General features: G+C 55.7%; 1 protein-coding gene across 2 annotated transcripts; it reads right to left on the bottom strand.

Moving 5' to 3' along the window:
• Window positions 1-234: 234 nt before the first annotated feature.
• On the bottom strand, window positions 235-15,392 carry MS4A10 (membrane spanning 4-domains A10). 2 transcript variants are annotated; one of them, XM_032879134.1, is made up of 8 exons: window positions 15,341-15,392; window positions 10,619-10,819; window positions 10,010-10,129; window positions 8,888-8,944; window positions 7,664-7,795; window positions 6,498-6,608; window positions 4,768-4,865; window positions 235-271 (listed from the first exon to the last, which is right to left on the bottom strand). In XM_032879134.1, the coding sequence occupies exons 1-8, from the start codon at window positions 15,374-15,376 to the stop codon at window positions 268-270; spliced, it is 759 nt and encodes a 252-aa protein (XP_032735025.1). In that variant the 5' UTR covers window positions 15,377-15,392; the 3' UTR covers window positions 235-267. The 2 variants fall into 2 exon arrangements, with proteins under 2 accessions (XP_032735025.1, XP_032735023.1); XM_032879132.1 differs by lacking the exon at window positions 235-271 and adding an exon at window positions 4,091-4,142.
• Window positions 15,393-16,518: the final 1,126 nt, after the last annotated feature.

Raw genomic sequence — 16,518 nt, 5'->3', positions numbered from 1 at the left:
CCATATGCCCTTCCCCAGGTCTGTGCTGGGCAGCCTTCAGGCCTCCACTAAGACGACCTCCAGAGGAGGGACTGACTCCTTCTCTGCCTCCCCACCCATTCAGGATCAGGTCCCCATCGGTCCTCACAGCACTTGCCCCAGTTACACATTTATTGGTGTGACCCTTAGTGCCTGTCTCACCCACTGGAGCCCGGTGTCCGGGAGGCTGGAGGCTGTGCTCTGGCACATGGGGGTCTGCTTCGGACACAGCACAGTGCTGGTCCATTGTCACCTGTGGAAGGAAGGGAGGAAGGAAGGGAGGGAGGAAGGACGAGCACAATGCTCTCGCGCCTCCACGACCTGCTTGAGCACAGGGAGTCACTGTGGGGTGTTCGAGGGAGGAAGAACATGGACCTCCTTTTTAAGAAGTTTTTGTTTTTTTTTTCAATTCAATGATTTTTAGCACACGTACAGAGTTGTGAGAGGCTCACTACGAGTTTAGAGCATTTTCATCTCCACTTGCAAAAAACCTGGGCCCGTCATTCCTTTGTTTTTAACTCACACACATGTCTTCTAAGAGCGCACTGTGTCACTTGCTGTAATTGGGAAGCCAGTGTCACTTGCTGTAAGGAGAAGACAGCCATAACAGCAGACCCAGAACAAGGAACGGCCTGGGGAAGTTCTGCTTGATGTCGTGCCTGCTGCAGAGGCAGTTGTCTCTGGGGGAGAGACCTCATCTTGCATCAGAGAGGTGTTAAAGACAGGACAGTCCCAAATGGAGACTTTCTCCTTAAAGAAATCCAAGAGATCCATGGAGTTGAAGAGGAATTACCTCCCTCCACACGCAAGCTGATATCATGTGTCACCACGTTCTCGAACCCTACACTGTTCCCCTCCCCGTGTCTATACTTCAGGGGAACACAGAGTCTGTACTTTCACATCCGAGGTCTTCTCTGACTTACAACCACTCTGTGAGGGAGGAACAACCATTCCCATTCTGCAGATGGGAAATGGAGGCTCGTTTCCACAATGAGTCAGAGGTGCAGGATAGTCTTAGTCCAGAGACCTTCCCATCCCCCGAGCATTGCCCTCCCCCCGCAACCCTGACCAGGACCCTCCGGGTGTGCTCATTTCTCGGGAGCCCACCGCTCACAAAACTGGTCCCTCCCTGGGCTTGGGGTAGTCGGTGGTGTCCTCACTGGGGACAGAAAGGCCCTGACCCCTACCTCCTGCCGGCTCATGGCTGCAGAAACCATGCATGCTGGAGCTCACCGGGAACCCAAGGGGGCATCGAGGCAGCAACCCCCAGCCCCTAAGCTCATAAGTCCCTTTAAAGGCTTGGTAACCGCATGAACCTGGGCAATGATTCCTGTTACTCTTCATTTGTGTGTGGTGTACGACAAAGAAGAAACATTAAGTTAAAAAAAAAAATTGAGCTTACATCATTGTCTTCAGTATAGTGTATCAAGTTCGTGTTTACTATACTGAAGATTTATACACTATATGTTCAGCTGTTACATCTGTTTTCTGTTACAGAAAAGCCAATTTTGACATTTCCCTGTTTAATAAGTAATGTGAACCGTTTTCTTTTCTTTTTAAAAAAGATTTTATTTATTTATTTGAGAGAGAGAACCAGCGAGTGAGCAGAGGGACAAGCAGACTCCGTGCAGAGCGTGGGGCCCGATGCAGGGCTCGATCCCACAACCCCGAGATCATGAACTGACCCGAAATCAGGAGTTGGACACTTCACTGAGCCACCCAGGAGCCCCTGTTTTGTCTTCTTAAAAAAAAAAAAACAAAAAAAAAAACCTGCAGGAAAAAGCAGATACAAAGACTGATGAAGCAGTGGCAAGCTGTGACAGTGACCGCCATGCCCGGGATCACTACCCGAGGGACAGGCAGGCCCCGGGGTCCGAGATGGGACACAGTGAGAAGGCCCCAGCACCACCACTGGGAAGTTCTCCCCAGCGTTCACCCTGCATCAAACCAAGCCTCAGGGTCACAGCCAGGTGACAAAAAAGAAGAGGATGGAGAGCAAGTGAAGGGCACCGAAACAAGCAGACATTCCAAGACAACTGTTCTTTTCATGAGAGCAAGTTGGGAGGACTGTTCTAGATTAAAAGAAAATGAAGTGATGTGACATCAAATATAATGCATGAAACTTGATTGGATCCAGGTTAAGCCTAAAGCACAGTAAAGGGCATTTTTGGTCCCATGGTGGAAATCTGAACATGGACAGCATATTAGTATTATGGAATTATTTTTAATTTTCTTCATGCAATAATACCTTTGTGCGTATGTAGAATTCCCATATTCTTGGGGAAAGAACACAGGTGGAAGAAAAAGGGGATGAAGGGTCATGGTATCTGCAACTTACTTTCTTCTCCTTCTTCTTCTTCTTCTTCTTCTTAACATATAATGTATTATTTGCCCCAGAGGTACAGTCTGTGAATCATTGGTTTTACACAATTCACAGCACTCACCATAGCACATATCTTCCCCAATGTCCAGCCCCCAGCCACCTGCAACTTACTTTCCGATGGTTCAACAAAAAAGCGTCTATACGGATGTACATGTACTTATGGGTGTGCACATGAGGGGTTTGGATGGAGAAAGAGGAAGCAAGCGTGCAAACTTGATGCTTGTTTAATCACTGTACTATCTCTTTCATTGGTTGATTATTCAACCAAACCACCAACCTAGTGTAACGTCCTGTTTTACAGATGAGAAAACTGAGACCCAGTGAGGCATGGGGCTGAGTCAAGGTCACCGAGTAAGTGACAACCAAGCTGGAATTTGCATCTGGGTCTCCAGACAGCCAAGCCGAAGTTCTTTCCTTCATGTCCCTTGTCCTAAACATGTGCATGGCTCTCAGTTCCCTGAGGCTCCCTCTGAGCCCAGCGGCTTCTACCTTACATTCTTCTCCAAAGCCAGCTGGCCACAGCCTGCAGAACCGGCCGACCAGAACGTGGAAAAAAGAGATGGACTAGCCAGTGACCGAAACCAGAGGTGACAGCCAGAAACAAGGGAGGTAACAATAGAATTCAGACAATGTTGAACCCTGGGAATATTCAGCGTGCCCTTGACTGGGAGGGGATCTCTACACATAGGGGTTGTTGAGGGTGGCTAGCCTGTACAGCCTTGAACCTGGGCTACCACACAGTAAACAGCCTGTCTGGGAGGACGGGGTGCCCGTGAGCTTTGAGGGCTGACTCTGCCACGTACACCGTGTGCTAGATCTCAGATGGGCAAGTCTCATCTGACCGGGGACAGCACAGAGCAGGGCGCCTCCTATAAACCTATCAGTGCTGTCGGGAGGCCAGCACTTCCATTTGGAGCCAGAGTGCTCAGGTCAAATCCTAGCTCTGCCACTCACCAGCTGGGTGCCTTGGGGAAGGTGCTTGACTTCTCTGAGACTGTTGTGGAATGGGGATAGTAGCAGAACTACATCACAGGTGGATGGGACCAGCCTCAGCCCAGAGTCAGTAGCCCAACACAGATTCACAGAGCGAGCGCTGCCATAGCCCCGGGGAAGAGAGTCCAGGCAGTGGAAGGGCACGGGGGTGGCTCAGCGGCAGGGGTGTGCTTGCCGCGTCAGTGGAACCTCAAGGATGCCAGGGCGTCTGCAGGGGCTGAGTGAGAGGTGGAGAGCTAGAGCTGACATCACAGGAGCAGGTGGCAAGTTAGTCTTGTTTCTACTGTGTTTACATTATTTTTTTGTGCTCAGCTTCTTTTTATTTTTTTCCTATTTATTTATTTATTTTTTTAAATTTTATTTTTTATAAACATATATTTTTATCCCCAGGGGTACAGGTCTGTGAATCGCCAGGTTTACACACTTCACAGCACTCACCATAGCACATACCCTCCCCAATGTCCATAACCCCACCCCCCTAACCCCCCTCCCCCCATCAACCATGCTCAGCTTCTTTTTATGGAAACTTGCTGGCTTCCTGTTTATTGCAGATACAACACACCCCTCCAAAATGATACATTGTGAAAAAGAATCCATTTATGGAAACAAGAGGAATGGAGCACAGTCCACAAATAACAGAAACTGCAGACCCTCCTGGGACCACTACATTCTGGAAGGGGGAAAGGCGGCTCTCTGTCACTTGACTTCCTTGAGGGAGCTGGTGTGGACGCCGGTTTGGACACTGAGCCTGCAGGTTCACAATGGGAATCCTGAACTTGACTTCTATCTCAGAGCTTTCCAGCGGGGGATGGGGCCCAATGGCTTCAGCCACCCACCCTCTTCATGGTACAGATGGAGATAGTGAGGCCCGGGGAGGCAGGGAGATGCATTTACAGTTTGCTGGAAGAACTGGTCCCAGTTTCCCTTTGACTCAATCCGGAACCCACGGATTCGGACACAGATGCCCCCCAGACTTGCCCCACAGTCCCACAGAGACATGCTTCCTGGGTGTCCTGCCAGTGACTGGAGAAAGCAGACTGGGAGGGGAGAGGGTGTGGAGAGGGGCCCGGGGTCTGTTCCTGGGTGGGCAGGACCTTGTTGTGCTCTGGGCCGGTCAGTCAGGTGCTGAAGTGTTATGGGGGGCTCGGGGTCTGGGGTGAGGGGTCCCTCCTGTGCCTGAGGGGATGGGGACTGTCCGCACCTCGGCCACCAGCATGGGGCAGACCATTCTAGCAATGGCACCATTTGCCCCCTTTGGGCAACTGCCCCCTCGGAACTGGTCCATGTCTGAGCAGGAAGAAGGGACCAGGGAGTGAACTCTGAGAGTTGGGGGGAGCCCAGGGCATCCATCCCTCTGCATTTGCCCATCTTACATGCCACCTAGAGTCGCATCCTCATAGGATGGCGGAGGACCCATGGACCACTTCCTGATTCTCACTGGTGTGTCCTGAACAAGGATCAAGTCGTCTTCCTGCAAAAAGGAGCCACCATCCCAGCTGCTCACATTTGTGCAGTGAGTGGCCATTTACAAAGCACTGACACACTGGCTCCCTTTCCATCTCAAGGTTCCCATGGAGATGGGGAGCCGGGAGCTCAGGGAGGGGCTCTCAGAAGTACCCTGTGGGCCTCTCTCCATCTGCCTGTCCCTGAGGAGGGAGTGGGGAGAGCCCCACTGGGAGCCAGTGGACCGACCCTTGTTCCGGGCCTGCTACCAGTGTACGGAAGACCTTGGGCACACTGCCCCCCAAGTCCCCCATCGGCTTCCTGGTGGGGCTGGGCCGGGGCCTTGGCCAGGGTCCAGCAAGACCCATTCAAACTGCTGACGTCCAGAACCATAAGACCTCACAGCTGTGTCTTTTTAAGCTACCAAATTGGTGATAATTTGTTGCCATGGCAATGGGAAGCCACCACAGCCGCCCCCAGTAGATGACAGTCAGTGGGAACGGTCCTTGTTAATTCCTGCAACAGAGAGGGGGGTCTCGGTCTCCCCATCCCGAGTCATCCTGAGGACTTGGCCTCAGGGACTCAAGGTCTCTCCCAGCTCTCCAACCTCTTAACGAGATTTCTGGCCAGACAGCAGGGCCCTGACTGGGACAACCAGCTCAGGCCCACAGCTCTCATAGGGGCCGTGGAATCTCCATGGATGGACGGCATCCATGGAAACCAATAGGAGATTCAAGCTCACAGGGTCACGGGGCCTTTGGAGCCTGCGTTTTCACAGTGCTCTCAAGTTCAGGTTCTAATAGGAACTTTCCTCATTTATAGACGTGAGCCTAGAAAATCACGTGTGGTCAGGGTCCCTGGCATGGGGAGAAGCCAGTCTGCTCCAAAACATACCCGGCCCCAGCCTGCCATTCTGCCAGCCCCACGGGCGGTCAGGCCTAGCCATGGGTTAGGCACACCTCGGACTGAGTCTTGGATTTCCTTATGGGTTGACTAGCCTTGGGAATGGATGGGACCTGTCTACGCCTCATTTTACTTATCTGTAGGATGGGGAAGTAAGTACCCATGTTGAAAGGCTGTTGAGAAAATTAAGCTAAATCAAGTTATGGGGTGGGGGAGGTGGTGGTGGTTGTTTTTTCAAGTTCTGTTTTTCTAAAGTGCTCAGTAGCAGGTGTGCCCCATAACCCTGGAATACTCGGTCCCTCGTAACACACCTCGATTGCTCCCTCCACTGCCAAACCCCATAACACTCTACAGCTCTCTTGGCTTTCCCTGTCTGGTCCCTGGGCCATTGCCCATGACCTTGCCTCTGCTGGAATCCCTTTTCCCATCCTGACTGAGGCGGGCATCCTTCCCGGCCTCCTGAGAGAGCTCCCGGGGGCCTCTGGCTGGAGAGCAGGGGCTGCTGTTCTGAGTGCCTGGGGCCTTCTCTCCTGGGTAGCCCGCAATTACCACCTTGAATCGCCCTTCTCGCCCTTGGGCCTTGTCTCCCCTGCAGAACCACCGATGTCCGATGTCCGGGGTCCCACTGAGTAAATGCTCAGCCACCCGACAAAGGAGGAGGGACTCAAACTTGCTCCTCCTGTGCCCCTGCCTGCCCCCTCCCCTTCCCCATGCCCCACCCATCTCTCTGGGGCTGGTGGCCCCAGGAAGGCCTCACCTCTGCAGGCTGGCAGTTAAGGTGGCACACGGTGACAGCTGTGGAGCCCAGCAGGAATAACTCCAGGACCGTGAAGCAGAGCAGGGCCAGCTCCAGCCTCTGGATGTGGAGCTGGAGGGGGAGGGGGACAGAGAGTCAGGGCAGGGCCTCGCTGGGTATCTGTACCCCTTAGGTGGGCTCAGCAGGGGTCAGACCCAGCCAGCAGGGGGCAGTGGGGGTCTCAGCTGCAGGTGTGCCCATGGTGGGGGGGGGGAACATGCGACTCTGGGGGGCTGGGACAGGGTCCTTCTCGTTTGCTGCCCTACACCCCACTGTCTGGCACCCCTGGTTCCACAGTGACCATCGGAGGGCTGGAGGATCTCCAAGCAGCTCTGGTGGAACTGCAGGTGGCCTTAGGGGGCATCTCAGCCAGCCCCACTTAGATGGGGACACTGGGGGTCAGAGAGAAGGGGCATTGTTTATAGCTGGGGAGGAGCTGGGCTTAGGGCCACCATGCAGTGGGGACATCTCACACGGCATGAGCATTTGTGGGGGAGCGTGTGTGTGTGTGTGTGTGTGTGAGTAGGCCTGTCTGTGGGCCCACACATGTGTGTGCATGGTGGAGGCCGTAAGGACGAGCCCAGCACTACGGTCAGAAACCTGACCCGCAGCTGCCACGCGGAGTGTCCAGCCCGCCTTCTGCTTTAGGGGTGCCGGGTTGTGCTGAGAAGGCACCAGGCTCGGAGTCATAGGCCCAGCTTTGAGTCTTCCCTGCACCCTTGACTTGCTGTGTGGCCCTGGTCTGCTAATGTCGTCTCTCTGGACGTCAGTGTTCACTCTCCTAAAATGGGGGTAACAAAGTAGACTTGGCCCGGTCTGCAAGGCTGCTGAGACTCAACCTCAAACAGGCCCTTCTTCCTCTCTGGTCCTCAGTTTCCCTACCCATCAAAGTGGGACAGGACTCAGTGACTCACGGCCTCACCCAGCTCCCTAACGCTGACCAGGAGAAGACAGCATCCCTTTTTGTCATGTGCCTCAGGAGGGATGGGTTGGGAACAGATTGCCTGTGGGCCCCAGCACCTGTGCCTGGGCTCTGGGAGGTTTCCTGAGAGCCAGAAACCTCTGCTAGGCCAAGTCAAGGCAGCACCTTCCCAGGAGTGAGAGGACCCTGGGGGCCGGATACTCACTGTGCTGCTGGGGTACGGTGTCCAGATCGGGAAGTCAAAGGGACCCTCCAGGAAGAGATCTTTGGCGATGACAAAGAGGCCACCTAGCATGCAGAAGCAGCTGACGGCATGTGCTATCAGGCAAAGCCTCCTCTACAGGCAAAAGTAACAGTCACGACCGTTGTCCAAAAGTTAGGTACCCAGACCTGGGTCCTGTGTCTAGGCCTGCCAGGTGCTTGCTCTGTGATCACAGAAAGACTCCGCCTATCCCTGGGCCTGAGGGTCCTCATGCAAACATGACTTTCTGAGCTAGCTGACCACCTGGGCTGTGGGGGCCCAAGCGGCTTTCACCTTCTCTGGGATAGGACTGGGGAAACCCAAGGGCTGCCTCCCGACCCACAGACTTGGTACTAAAGAAGGATGTTCCCACCACCGTCTCCTTCTCAGAGCCAGTCCTAATCATCCTGGCATTAAATATGTCGCCTGGTCAGGGACCAGACCCCCAAATGGCCCCTCAGCCGTCCCCTTCCCTACAGGAAAGAGCAGGAGGAGCGCTGAAGGGGCACCGTCCTCGCACACTCTGCCTCCTCCCCCACCCGCCAGGGTCTCCCTGAAAGGCCTCCATTCATCACCACCTTGGGTTAAGCATTATTCCAAGAGCCTGTTACCAAGAGGGAACGCCTGAATTGGGGAAAGAGAACACATGGCATCTCCAGCTTATTTTAGCAGAGCGGACCTCTCTGCAGCAGGGTCTCCCGACGATCAGGCAGAGGAAGGGAGAAGCTTCTGGTTCAAAAAGGGGCTCAGCCGGGGAGAGATGGGCAGGTCTTTCCCATGTGTCTCCTGCCTCTGCTGAGTGGATGGCCCAATGCCATCCTGTGGTCTAGGCCTCCTGAGAAGGCCAGGGACAGCCACAGCCCAGCCCAGTCTGAGGGGCCCAAACCTGGACCAGGCCAGGCCTTTTGGGGCAGAGGGTGGTCTGAGACCATGAAGTAGGAGGGGTAGGGATGGTCCTTCCATTGCCAATGTCTGTCTGGCCAGTCTGGTGTTGTTGTCTGCTCCGGGCCACTCCGGGGCCACCCCAGGCCACTCCAGCCCACCTGAGCTAGAGAGACGTTCGGACACCTGTTGCTCACACAGCTTAGCAGCCCCTGGAGATCACAGGCTGAATCTCTAGCACGCACACACGGAGGCCTTTCCCAAACCTGACCCCGGCTTGGGACAGGAGGGAGTGCTCCAGCTTACCAGGTAAGTCTTCCAAAACAGCTCCGTCATGATCACCAAGATGCCCGAAATGAGGAACTGCCGGCCAGATTTACAACAGTCATAAGAGAGGTCGGGGTTCCTTGAGACCCACATGTTTGCTTTTTTCTGGCTACTTTCCAAGAAGACCAGACGCTCAGCGGCTGGCCGGTGGTGGAGAACCACTCCTCTGACGAAGGAGATCCCCTGCCCAGCACACGGCCCCTCCCAGGCCTGCTCTGGCTCCGCTGGTCTTCTCTGGGCGCACAAAGCCCCACGCTGGCCCTCCTGGCCCCGCCCTCGTCCCCCATTGTGCGGCCCAGACGTCCCTCTGGATCAGCTAACTATCTCCTCCACTCCGACCCTTTGTCCGTTCCCGAATCCTGCAGTCTGGGGCGTATCGTCTCTTCATTCTGAGGTCCCTGGTGTATTTCTGCAATGATCCTTCAACCGTCAGCTGAGTGGCTGCTGTGTGCCAGTCCTGGGGACCACAGGATGAACGACGCTGCACGTGGGGACAGTCCCATGACTGAGCACTGAAAACCCAGAGCTGGGGCCAGTTGGGGGACGGGGCGGGGCGGGGGTGGATCAGGACACCTGCCCAAGAGGGCGCTGTGGGAGCTGGGACTCCGTGTGTATGCAGGATTCCGGGGGGGACCCAGGGTTGGGGAGGATGCCTTGGGTGCCTTCGGGAAACAGCATGTGCTCTGGTCTCCCCTCATCTCCCCTCCTGGATGGTGGCCTTGGGAGGACAGGAGGCACCCATCACAGGCTTGTGTTCCCGCAGACTCAGCCTGACAGAGCCTCAGGCACCAGGGACAGGTTGCTGGATCTTCAGGCAGCCTGGCCACCCCCCTCCACCCCCATGCTCGCCCTCCATCTGCTGGAGGCACCTACTGGATTAGGGGGGTGGGCAGAGAGCCCAGGAGTGTTCCCCTGGGATGCAAATCTGAAGGGGTCTCCTGGGCAGCACTGAGGACACAGAAGCAGAGGCAGGGGACTGGAGAAAGGGGCTTCCCTCCTAGTCGCTCCTTCTGACCCACCAGCAGCTGGCCGCAAAAGCCAGGGTCCCCCGGGCCTGCCTGCTGACCCCCACATCCCGCCCACGTTTGGGCACCGACTCACAGAGGCAGCCCCCCAGAATGGATACCACGACTTCAGCACCACCAGGTGAAGACCCTTGACCGTGGAGACCAGGCAGCTCCCGAAGAGCAAGTGCAGCAGAGCAAGGACAACGTGGAAGGCCTGGGGGCGGGAAGGGGATGGGACGCCACCGTCGGGGGACTGGGCCCCAGTGCCCGACGCCAGCTGGCCGGGCCGGGGCCACTTCACCCCTTCCGAGGGACCCTGGTGGGTCTGCAAGGAAGGGCTGACTCCTTGGAAAGGCGATAGGAATCATGGGAATGGAGTGATTGTCCCTCCCCCTGTAGTCCTGGGGTGGGGGGCTGGGGTAGGTGGGGGCAGTTTGGGGGAGGGAAAAGGCGAGAAGGGGAGGGACTTCTGTTGAGGCCTTCCTCTGAGCCACACCGTGCCAGTGCTGGTGCGGGTGTAGACAGCCCCTCCCAGCCCTCAGGGCTTTTTCAGTTCTAGCAGGAGTGTTGAGTAGGGCACCTGGAGGCCTCCCTCTCTCCCCTCAGGGCTCCCCAGCACTCCCTCTCCCTGCCTACCCTCACCAGTGTGCCAGGAAATGGGCACTCACTACCCCCACGGGGGTCCCAGGAAGTGGGCACTCACACCCAGCAGCTTGAGAAGGCTATTTCTCTTCCTGGTCTGCTGCTGGTACCAGGCGGGCAGTGGGAAGCCAGGCAGGCTCATCTGGCCAGGCTGGGTGGGACCCTGGGCCTGCCATGGTGGGAGCTCTCCCACTTCCGGCCTGGGAATCACTTCAGCGGCTCCATAGGCTTCTGCTGTCAGGGCGGGGACCAAGGACATTGGCTGCAGGCGAAGGAGAGAGGCTGGGTCAGAGCCCATCCCGTTCCCGGGGCTCAAGCCTGGGTGAGACTCAGTGACCCTGAGCCAGGGCCTCCCAGAACAGGCTGCCCTGTCCAGTAACCCCTGAACTGGATTTGACCTAGAATAACCTGGCTTCTGGGCCCCTCGAGGCCTCTGTGGCACTGGGGGGATCTCGTTCTGTCTGGCGTAGAAAAAAGGGTCAGACGAACTTCCCAGCCATTGCAAGACAGAACACCCCCTAACTGGTGATGATGGTGCCTCCCAGGTTTGGGCAACTTCTGTGGCTTATGAGCCGGCATTGATCCAGGAAGTCCATATTTACCAATGAGTCAACGTTTATACGCATTCTCTCTGTTCTTGGCAGTGGGACAAGCATTTTACTTGCATTATCTCATGTTATCCTCCTCCCAAACCTCTGAGGTAAATACTGTGCTTGCTTCCATTTTGCAAAAATGAGGCCCAGAGAGGTTAAGCTACTTGCCCAAGGTCACCCAGCCAGGAAATGTCTGGGCTGGGACTCAAACCTGGCAGACCTGCTTCAGAGTGTGGGCTTCCGCCCTCCAGGCACTGCTGCCTCTGTGAGTGAAAGGAAATGTTCTGGGAGTTTTAACAGGCGTGAGAAAGAGCTTGCGGGAAAACTTTGCTGGGGACTGAAAGTCCCACTTGCTGAGGGGCCTGGCCACTATTTCTTACACTGAGCTGAGGCACAGAGGGCCTGGAGACTGCCCGGTGACCCATCGAGAAAAGTGGACCTTTCCCAGGAGAACCGAGGTGGGATGGGCTTGGGAGGATCGGGGAGCCGGTTCATGGAAATCGAGGTAGGAGACAGTTCTCCATGGGGATGGGGATCATGAGCAAAGTGAGTGGGCCGTTCTTACTCTTTCTGGTAAAAAAGGGGGTGCATTCCCCTCACTTCTAATTCCAACTGTATGAATTCAGGAGGTCCCATTTGAATACCCCCATTTTGCAGTTTTCCTGCATGGAGGTGGTGACAGTAGTGTGGGAAAGAGCTTTGGGAACCTGGGAGGGACAGGCAGCCTGGATAGTTAAATCCCAGACAGGGAGGAAAGGAAGGGGCAGAGTCCAAGGGCCAAAGGGCCTGATGGGGCCTCATGGCTGGAGAGCACTGGCTCTGTGCTAGGCTGACCTCCCTCAATCCCTGGGAATTGGCTCCATTCTATGGAAGAGGAAGTAGAGGCTCAGGGAGGTCCAGGGCCTTGACCAAAGTCACACAGCCAGAAAGGGGCTGGGATTTGGGACTGTGTGTGGTCGGCCAGGCTGCTGGGCCCTCTGATAAACGTCTCCACCGGTCTGTAGTGACAGTCCCGACTTGGTGGGGAGGGAGGGGGACTCCAGCAGCTGAGGGCAGACGCACATTGAGCATGACTCTCTCTTCTGTGACCTGACCCGGCTGTCCTCTTAATTCCCAACTCTTCAGGGTCCCTCTGACATAGCCGGATGGACTGATGGATGCAGCTGGAGGCAGAGCCTGGCCAAGTAGTCACCGCCACAACTAGACTTCTCTGGTGTCCCTGGGAGGACAGAGCATGGACCTGAGCCTGGGCCACACGCCCCCCACCCCCCGGCCCCCGGGAAGCACAAAAGAAGAAAGACTTGTTAGCAGAGGGGTCTTGGATGGAATAAGTTGTCCAGGGAGGTAGTGATCACTCGGCCACTGGAGGTGTGCCTCGCACCGGGGATTTCACTTTCCAGAATGGGACAGGGGAAGGGTTCAAATATCCACTTGAGAGCCATATTCAAGAATGCGGAGTAAGCTTTCTTGAAGTGTGTTCCATGGAACACTGGCCCCAACAGATCTGCAGCAGAGGAGTTCTTTGGTCAAGTAAGTTTGGGAAACCCTGGATTCCGGCTTCCCCCTTCTTTAGCATGGTCAGGTTCCTGAGAATTCCTGCAGAGGGTACTCTATTTTATTTTTATTTTTTTATTTTTAAAGATTTTATTTATTTATTTGACAGAGAGAGAGAGAAAGAGAGAGAGAGAGTGGGAGAGGTATCACAAGTAGGCAGAGAGGCAGGCAGAAAGAGAGAGGGGGAAGCAGACTCCCCACTGAGCAGAGAGCCTGATGCAGGGCTTGATCCCAGGACTCTGAGATCATGACTTGAGCCGAAGGCAGAGGCTTAATCCACTGAGCCACCCAGGCGCCCCTGGAGTACTTTATTTTAATCTTAAGGGCATTTCCCAAACTTAACTGGCTGTGGAAGCTTTTTTCTCAAAGGCCGTTGATTCCACAGTTGTTCTGTGGGGAACACTTTGGGGCAAAGTGGCCTTAAACTAACAAACTTCTGGTTCTGGAGGTGTTTTGACCTCGCACTGGTTTTCTCCTGTGCAGATCGCAGTGGGGGTAAGGATTAGACTGTGGTCTCAGGGGCCACATCCAACTTTAAACAACTGTCTCCTGGGGCAGGCCACCAGAAAGGAGGGGTGTGGAGGGAGGGACTCAGAGAACCAGAGGGGCAGCCAGTCTGCCCTGAGCTTCCCACCTCCAGAGGGAGGCATGAACTTCAAGGCCTTAGAAGACTTACGCCCTGTTGCCCCCCACCCGCCCTCCGTTCCTCCCCAACCCCCATGCAGGGCTGTGTGGGGCAGAGGTCGGCGGACCCTCCGCTCTTAGCCTTGGCCTCTCCCCCGCCCCTCAGCCAGCTCAGGACCCTCAGGCCTAGCCAGCCTGACATCCCCAGGGGACACAGCCAGGGCCCAGCTTCCCTTTGGTCCTTCAGTCCCTGGAAGGCAGGGCCAGCAGGGACAGAGCTGGGGAGCCCCCTCTGGCTCCAGGCAGAGGGGATCACATTGTGAGCGCGGGGTATGGGCAAGGCTGGCTCAGATACTGGCTGTGTTCCCTGGAGACTGGACCTTGGGCAGGTTAATGACCTCTCACTATCTCCTTGTCACCTGGGGGGTGGGGAGCTTGTGCCTCTCCCGGGGGCAGGGGAGAGGGTGAGTGTTACAAGGATCAAATGGAATAATGTCCGCAATGTGCAGGGCCTGGCGGACAGCAAATGCTCAGCAAACATCAGCCTGCCCCATGCCTGCAATCCTGCCACCCAGTCTCCCTTTGGTCCTCATCCATTTCTCTTTTAAGACTTGACCCGTCCTGGGCACCTGGGTGGCTCAGTTGGTTAAGTAGCTCAGGCCATGATCCCCGAGTCTTGGGATCAAGCTCCACATTGGGCTCCCTCCCTGCTCAGCGGGGAGTCTGCTTCTCTGTCCCTCCCCTGGCTCATGCTCTCTCTCTCTCTCCCACTCTCTCTCTAATAAATTAAAAAAAAAAAAAAAGAGAGACTTGACCCATCCTATCCTCATCGTCCTCAAGCGTGGTCATGGGGGAAGGGGTTCGACAGCTGAGGGCTCCTGGGGAAGGGGGAAAGGTGTGGCAAGGGTGGGAGAGGACTGAGTGTACCAAGTGCACTGGCTGGTCTGAGAGTCACCCCTGGAGTCTGAGCTGAACACCACAGGGACCCAAGCAGCAGCGAGTGAGATCTGACAATGGGAGGTTGTAGTCGAGCAGACGGAAAACCTGAGGCCCTGATCAGTCTGTGCTGGAGAGGCCTAGAGGACCGGGCAGCTTCTCAGGGTGTGTGCGCGCGTGTACATGTCTGTATATGCATGCACGCCTGTGTGTGTGTGTGTATTCGTGCACACACCAGTGTGCATGCATATGCGTATACATGTGTGCATGTGTGTGTGTGTGCATGTGTATCAAGCAGAGACAGGCCAGAATTGAGAGCTACTGAGTCACACCATGTGACAAGGGGCCAGTGGGAGGTTGGGGGCCATCCCTAATGGCCATCAGTTAGAAAACAGGGGAAGGTCCTCCCCCCACCCCCCACACCCCCGGGGCCAGCAGGAAACAGAGGCCTTGCTCTAGGGTAGAGTCAGGAGGATTGGACTCTAGTACTGGCCCTGAGTGGTCCTGGGCAATTCCTTTCCCCTCTTTGGGACTCTGCTTCCTCCTAAGCGTGTGCGTGTGAAATTCTGGGATTGGAACGGACATCGCTGTGACCCCTCCCAGCTGGCAGCAGGAGGGCTCTAGGTGGGGAGTTCCTCGCTGGGGTAGATGCTCTTGGTGCCCCCATTTCCTATTCCCTGGGGGTGGGGGGCGTCCGTTGCCGGCCACTGCAATCCTTGGTGCTAAGGGCTGTAACTGCTCCCTCCTTGGGGATGGGGGCTTAATTACAGCCCCTCCCCTCCAGCCTGCAGTCAATGGACTGGCATGGGGCATGAAAGGACAGCCCCCTGGCTTAAAGAGGGACCGAGCATGTGCTCCTGAGCACCGACTGACAGTAGGATCAGGCTGAAGCTAGCAGTTGACAGAAACCACCTCCGTCCTCGGCTTGCTCCACGCCCCCGTCCTGCTTTTCACTCTTCTTTCTGGAGCACCCCCTCATAAACCAGTTGCCCAAGATCCTCATCTCGGGCTCTGCTATGACAGAATCTGACCAAATACATTCCCCTCCGTGTTCCTGGTGTGGGGGAACCACTCACCTGGCCCTGGGACTTCTCCTCGGGGCTTCCGGCCATGCTCTGCTCCCCCGATCGATCGACGTCAGCCCCACAGACAGGTCACCAGAGGATCAGAACATCCTTTAATGTTAGACTTTGGATCTTTTCCCTCCTGGCCCCGCCCAGCAGGTGGCATCTTCCCCACCCCCCAAGCCCAGGCAGGTGGAACTCTTTGCACTCTCTTTATAGCTAGAAATTTCCTTCAACAAACCACATCTGTTGACAATTGCATCTGTTTCCAGTGCGGGACGGAGAGTGTGAAGATGACTGCAAATCCTTCATAGAGTCCTGGGTTGCACCTTTTAAAATATCTTTCTAACTTTGGATCCTTTCAGACATTTCCAGAAGTAGAATGGCCCAGTGAACACCACGTACATCCCCGGCTGCAGGGGTCAAGGGCATGCAGGGGACCTTGCGGGTCAGCTCCCACCCCTCCCCTATCAGGGAGCCATACCCTGGCATCCCATGGTTTGTAAACATTCTCGTATTTATTTCTAAAAGATAAGGACCCTTTAAAAAGACTATGATCAGGGATGCCTGGGTGGCTCAGTTGGTTAAGTTGCTGCCATCGGCTTCCAAGGTCCTGGGATGGAGCCTGGAGTTGGGCTCCCTGCTCAGCAGGGGGCCTGCTTCTCCCTCTCCCTCTGCTTTCTCTCTCTGTCAAATAAATAAAATCTTAAAAAAAAAAAAGACTATGATCATATGTCACAACTAAACAAAGCGTAAGGAATTTTGGTGCCCCCTCCCCGGGGGGTGCCCTGACGCTCGGGAGGGTGCACTGTGTTTCTGCATAACTACCCCTGTGTGGCCCAGAAACTTCCGCCCAGCCTCTGCTACCTCCCAGGCTTCAAATATCGGGTCAGTGTCCAAGTGTCTCTGATGGTCTCAGGAGCCTCTGGTTACGGCTGTTCTGTGTGACTCAGGATCCAGGCCCACAAACTGTATCAGCCATTTGGGTGGGGCCCAGACACCCGTCCTCGCTCTGCCCCTGAGTATGCCACTGCACTCTCAGGGTGCACAGATCCCGAGGACGCAGCTCTGGGGTCTCCCGCCCAGGGTCCTATCCCATCTGGCTTCTCCTTCCATGGCGCTATGCCGGGGCAGGGCTGGGAGGCAGAGTCCAGTGGCCGCTCCCGATGGCCGCCTGCCAACGTCCCCTT

The sequence above is a fragment of the Lontra canadensis genome, unplaced genomic scaffold (genome assembly GCF_010015895.1).
Source record: "Lontra canadensis isolate GAN:19392208 unplaced genomic scaffold, GSC_riverotter_1.0 scaffold66, whole genome shotgun sequence".
Classification (NCBI taxonomy): domain Eukaryota; kingdom Metazoa; phylum Chordata; class Mammalia; order Carnivora; family Mustelidae; genus Lontra; species Lontra canadensis.
Note: the sequence above shows the minus strand (reverse complement) of the source record. Positions and strands in the feature narration are given on the sequence as shown.

What these genes read in the sequence shown, in the direction of transcription:
- MS4A10 (XM_032879132.1), bottom strand. Translation starts at nt 15,376, where the DNA reads ATGGCCGGAAGCCCCGAGGAGAAGTCCCAGGGCCAG. An exon ending in TGTTTTGGAAGACTTACCTG is followed by an intron (nt 7,796 to 8,887) that starts GTAAGCTGGAGC and finishes TTTTGCCTGTAG; the next exon opens with AGGAGGCTTTGCCTGATAGC. An exon ending in TTAACTGCCAGCCTGCAGAG is followed by an intron (nt 4,866 to 6,497) that starts GTGAGGCCTTCC and finishes TCCTTTTTGCAG; the next exon opens with GAAGACGACTTGATCCTTGT.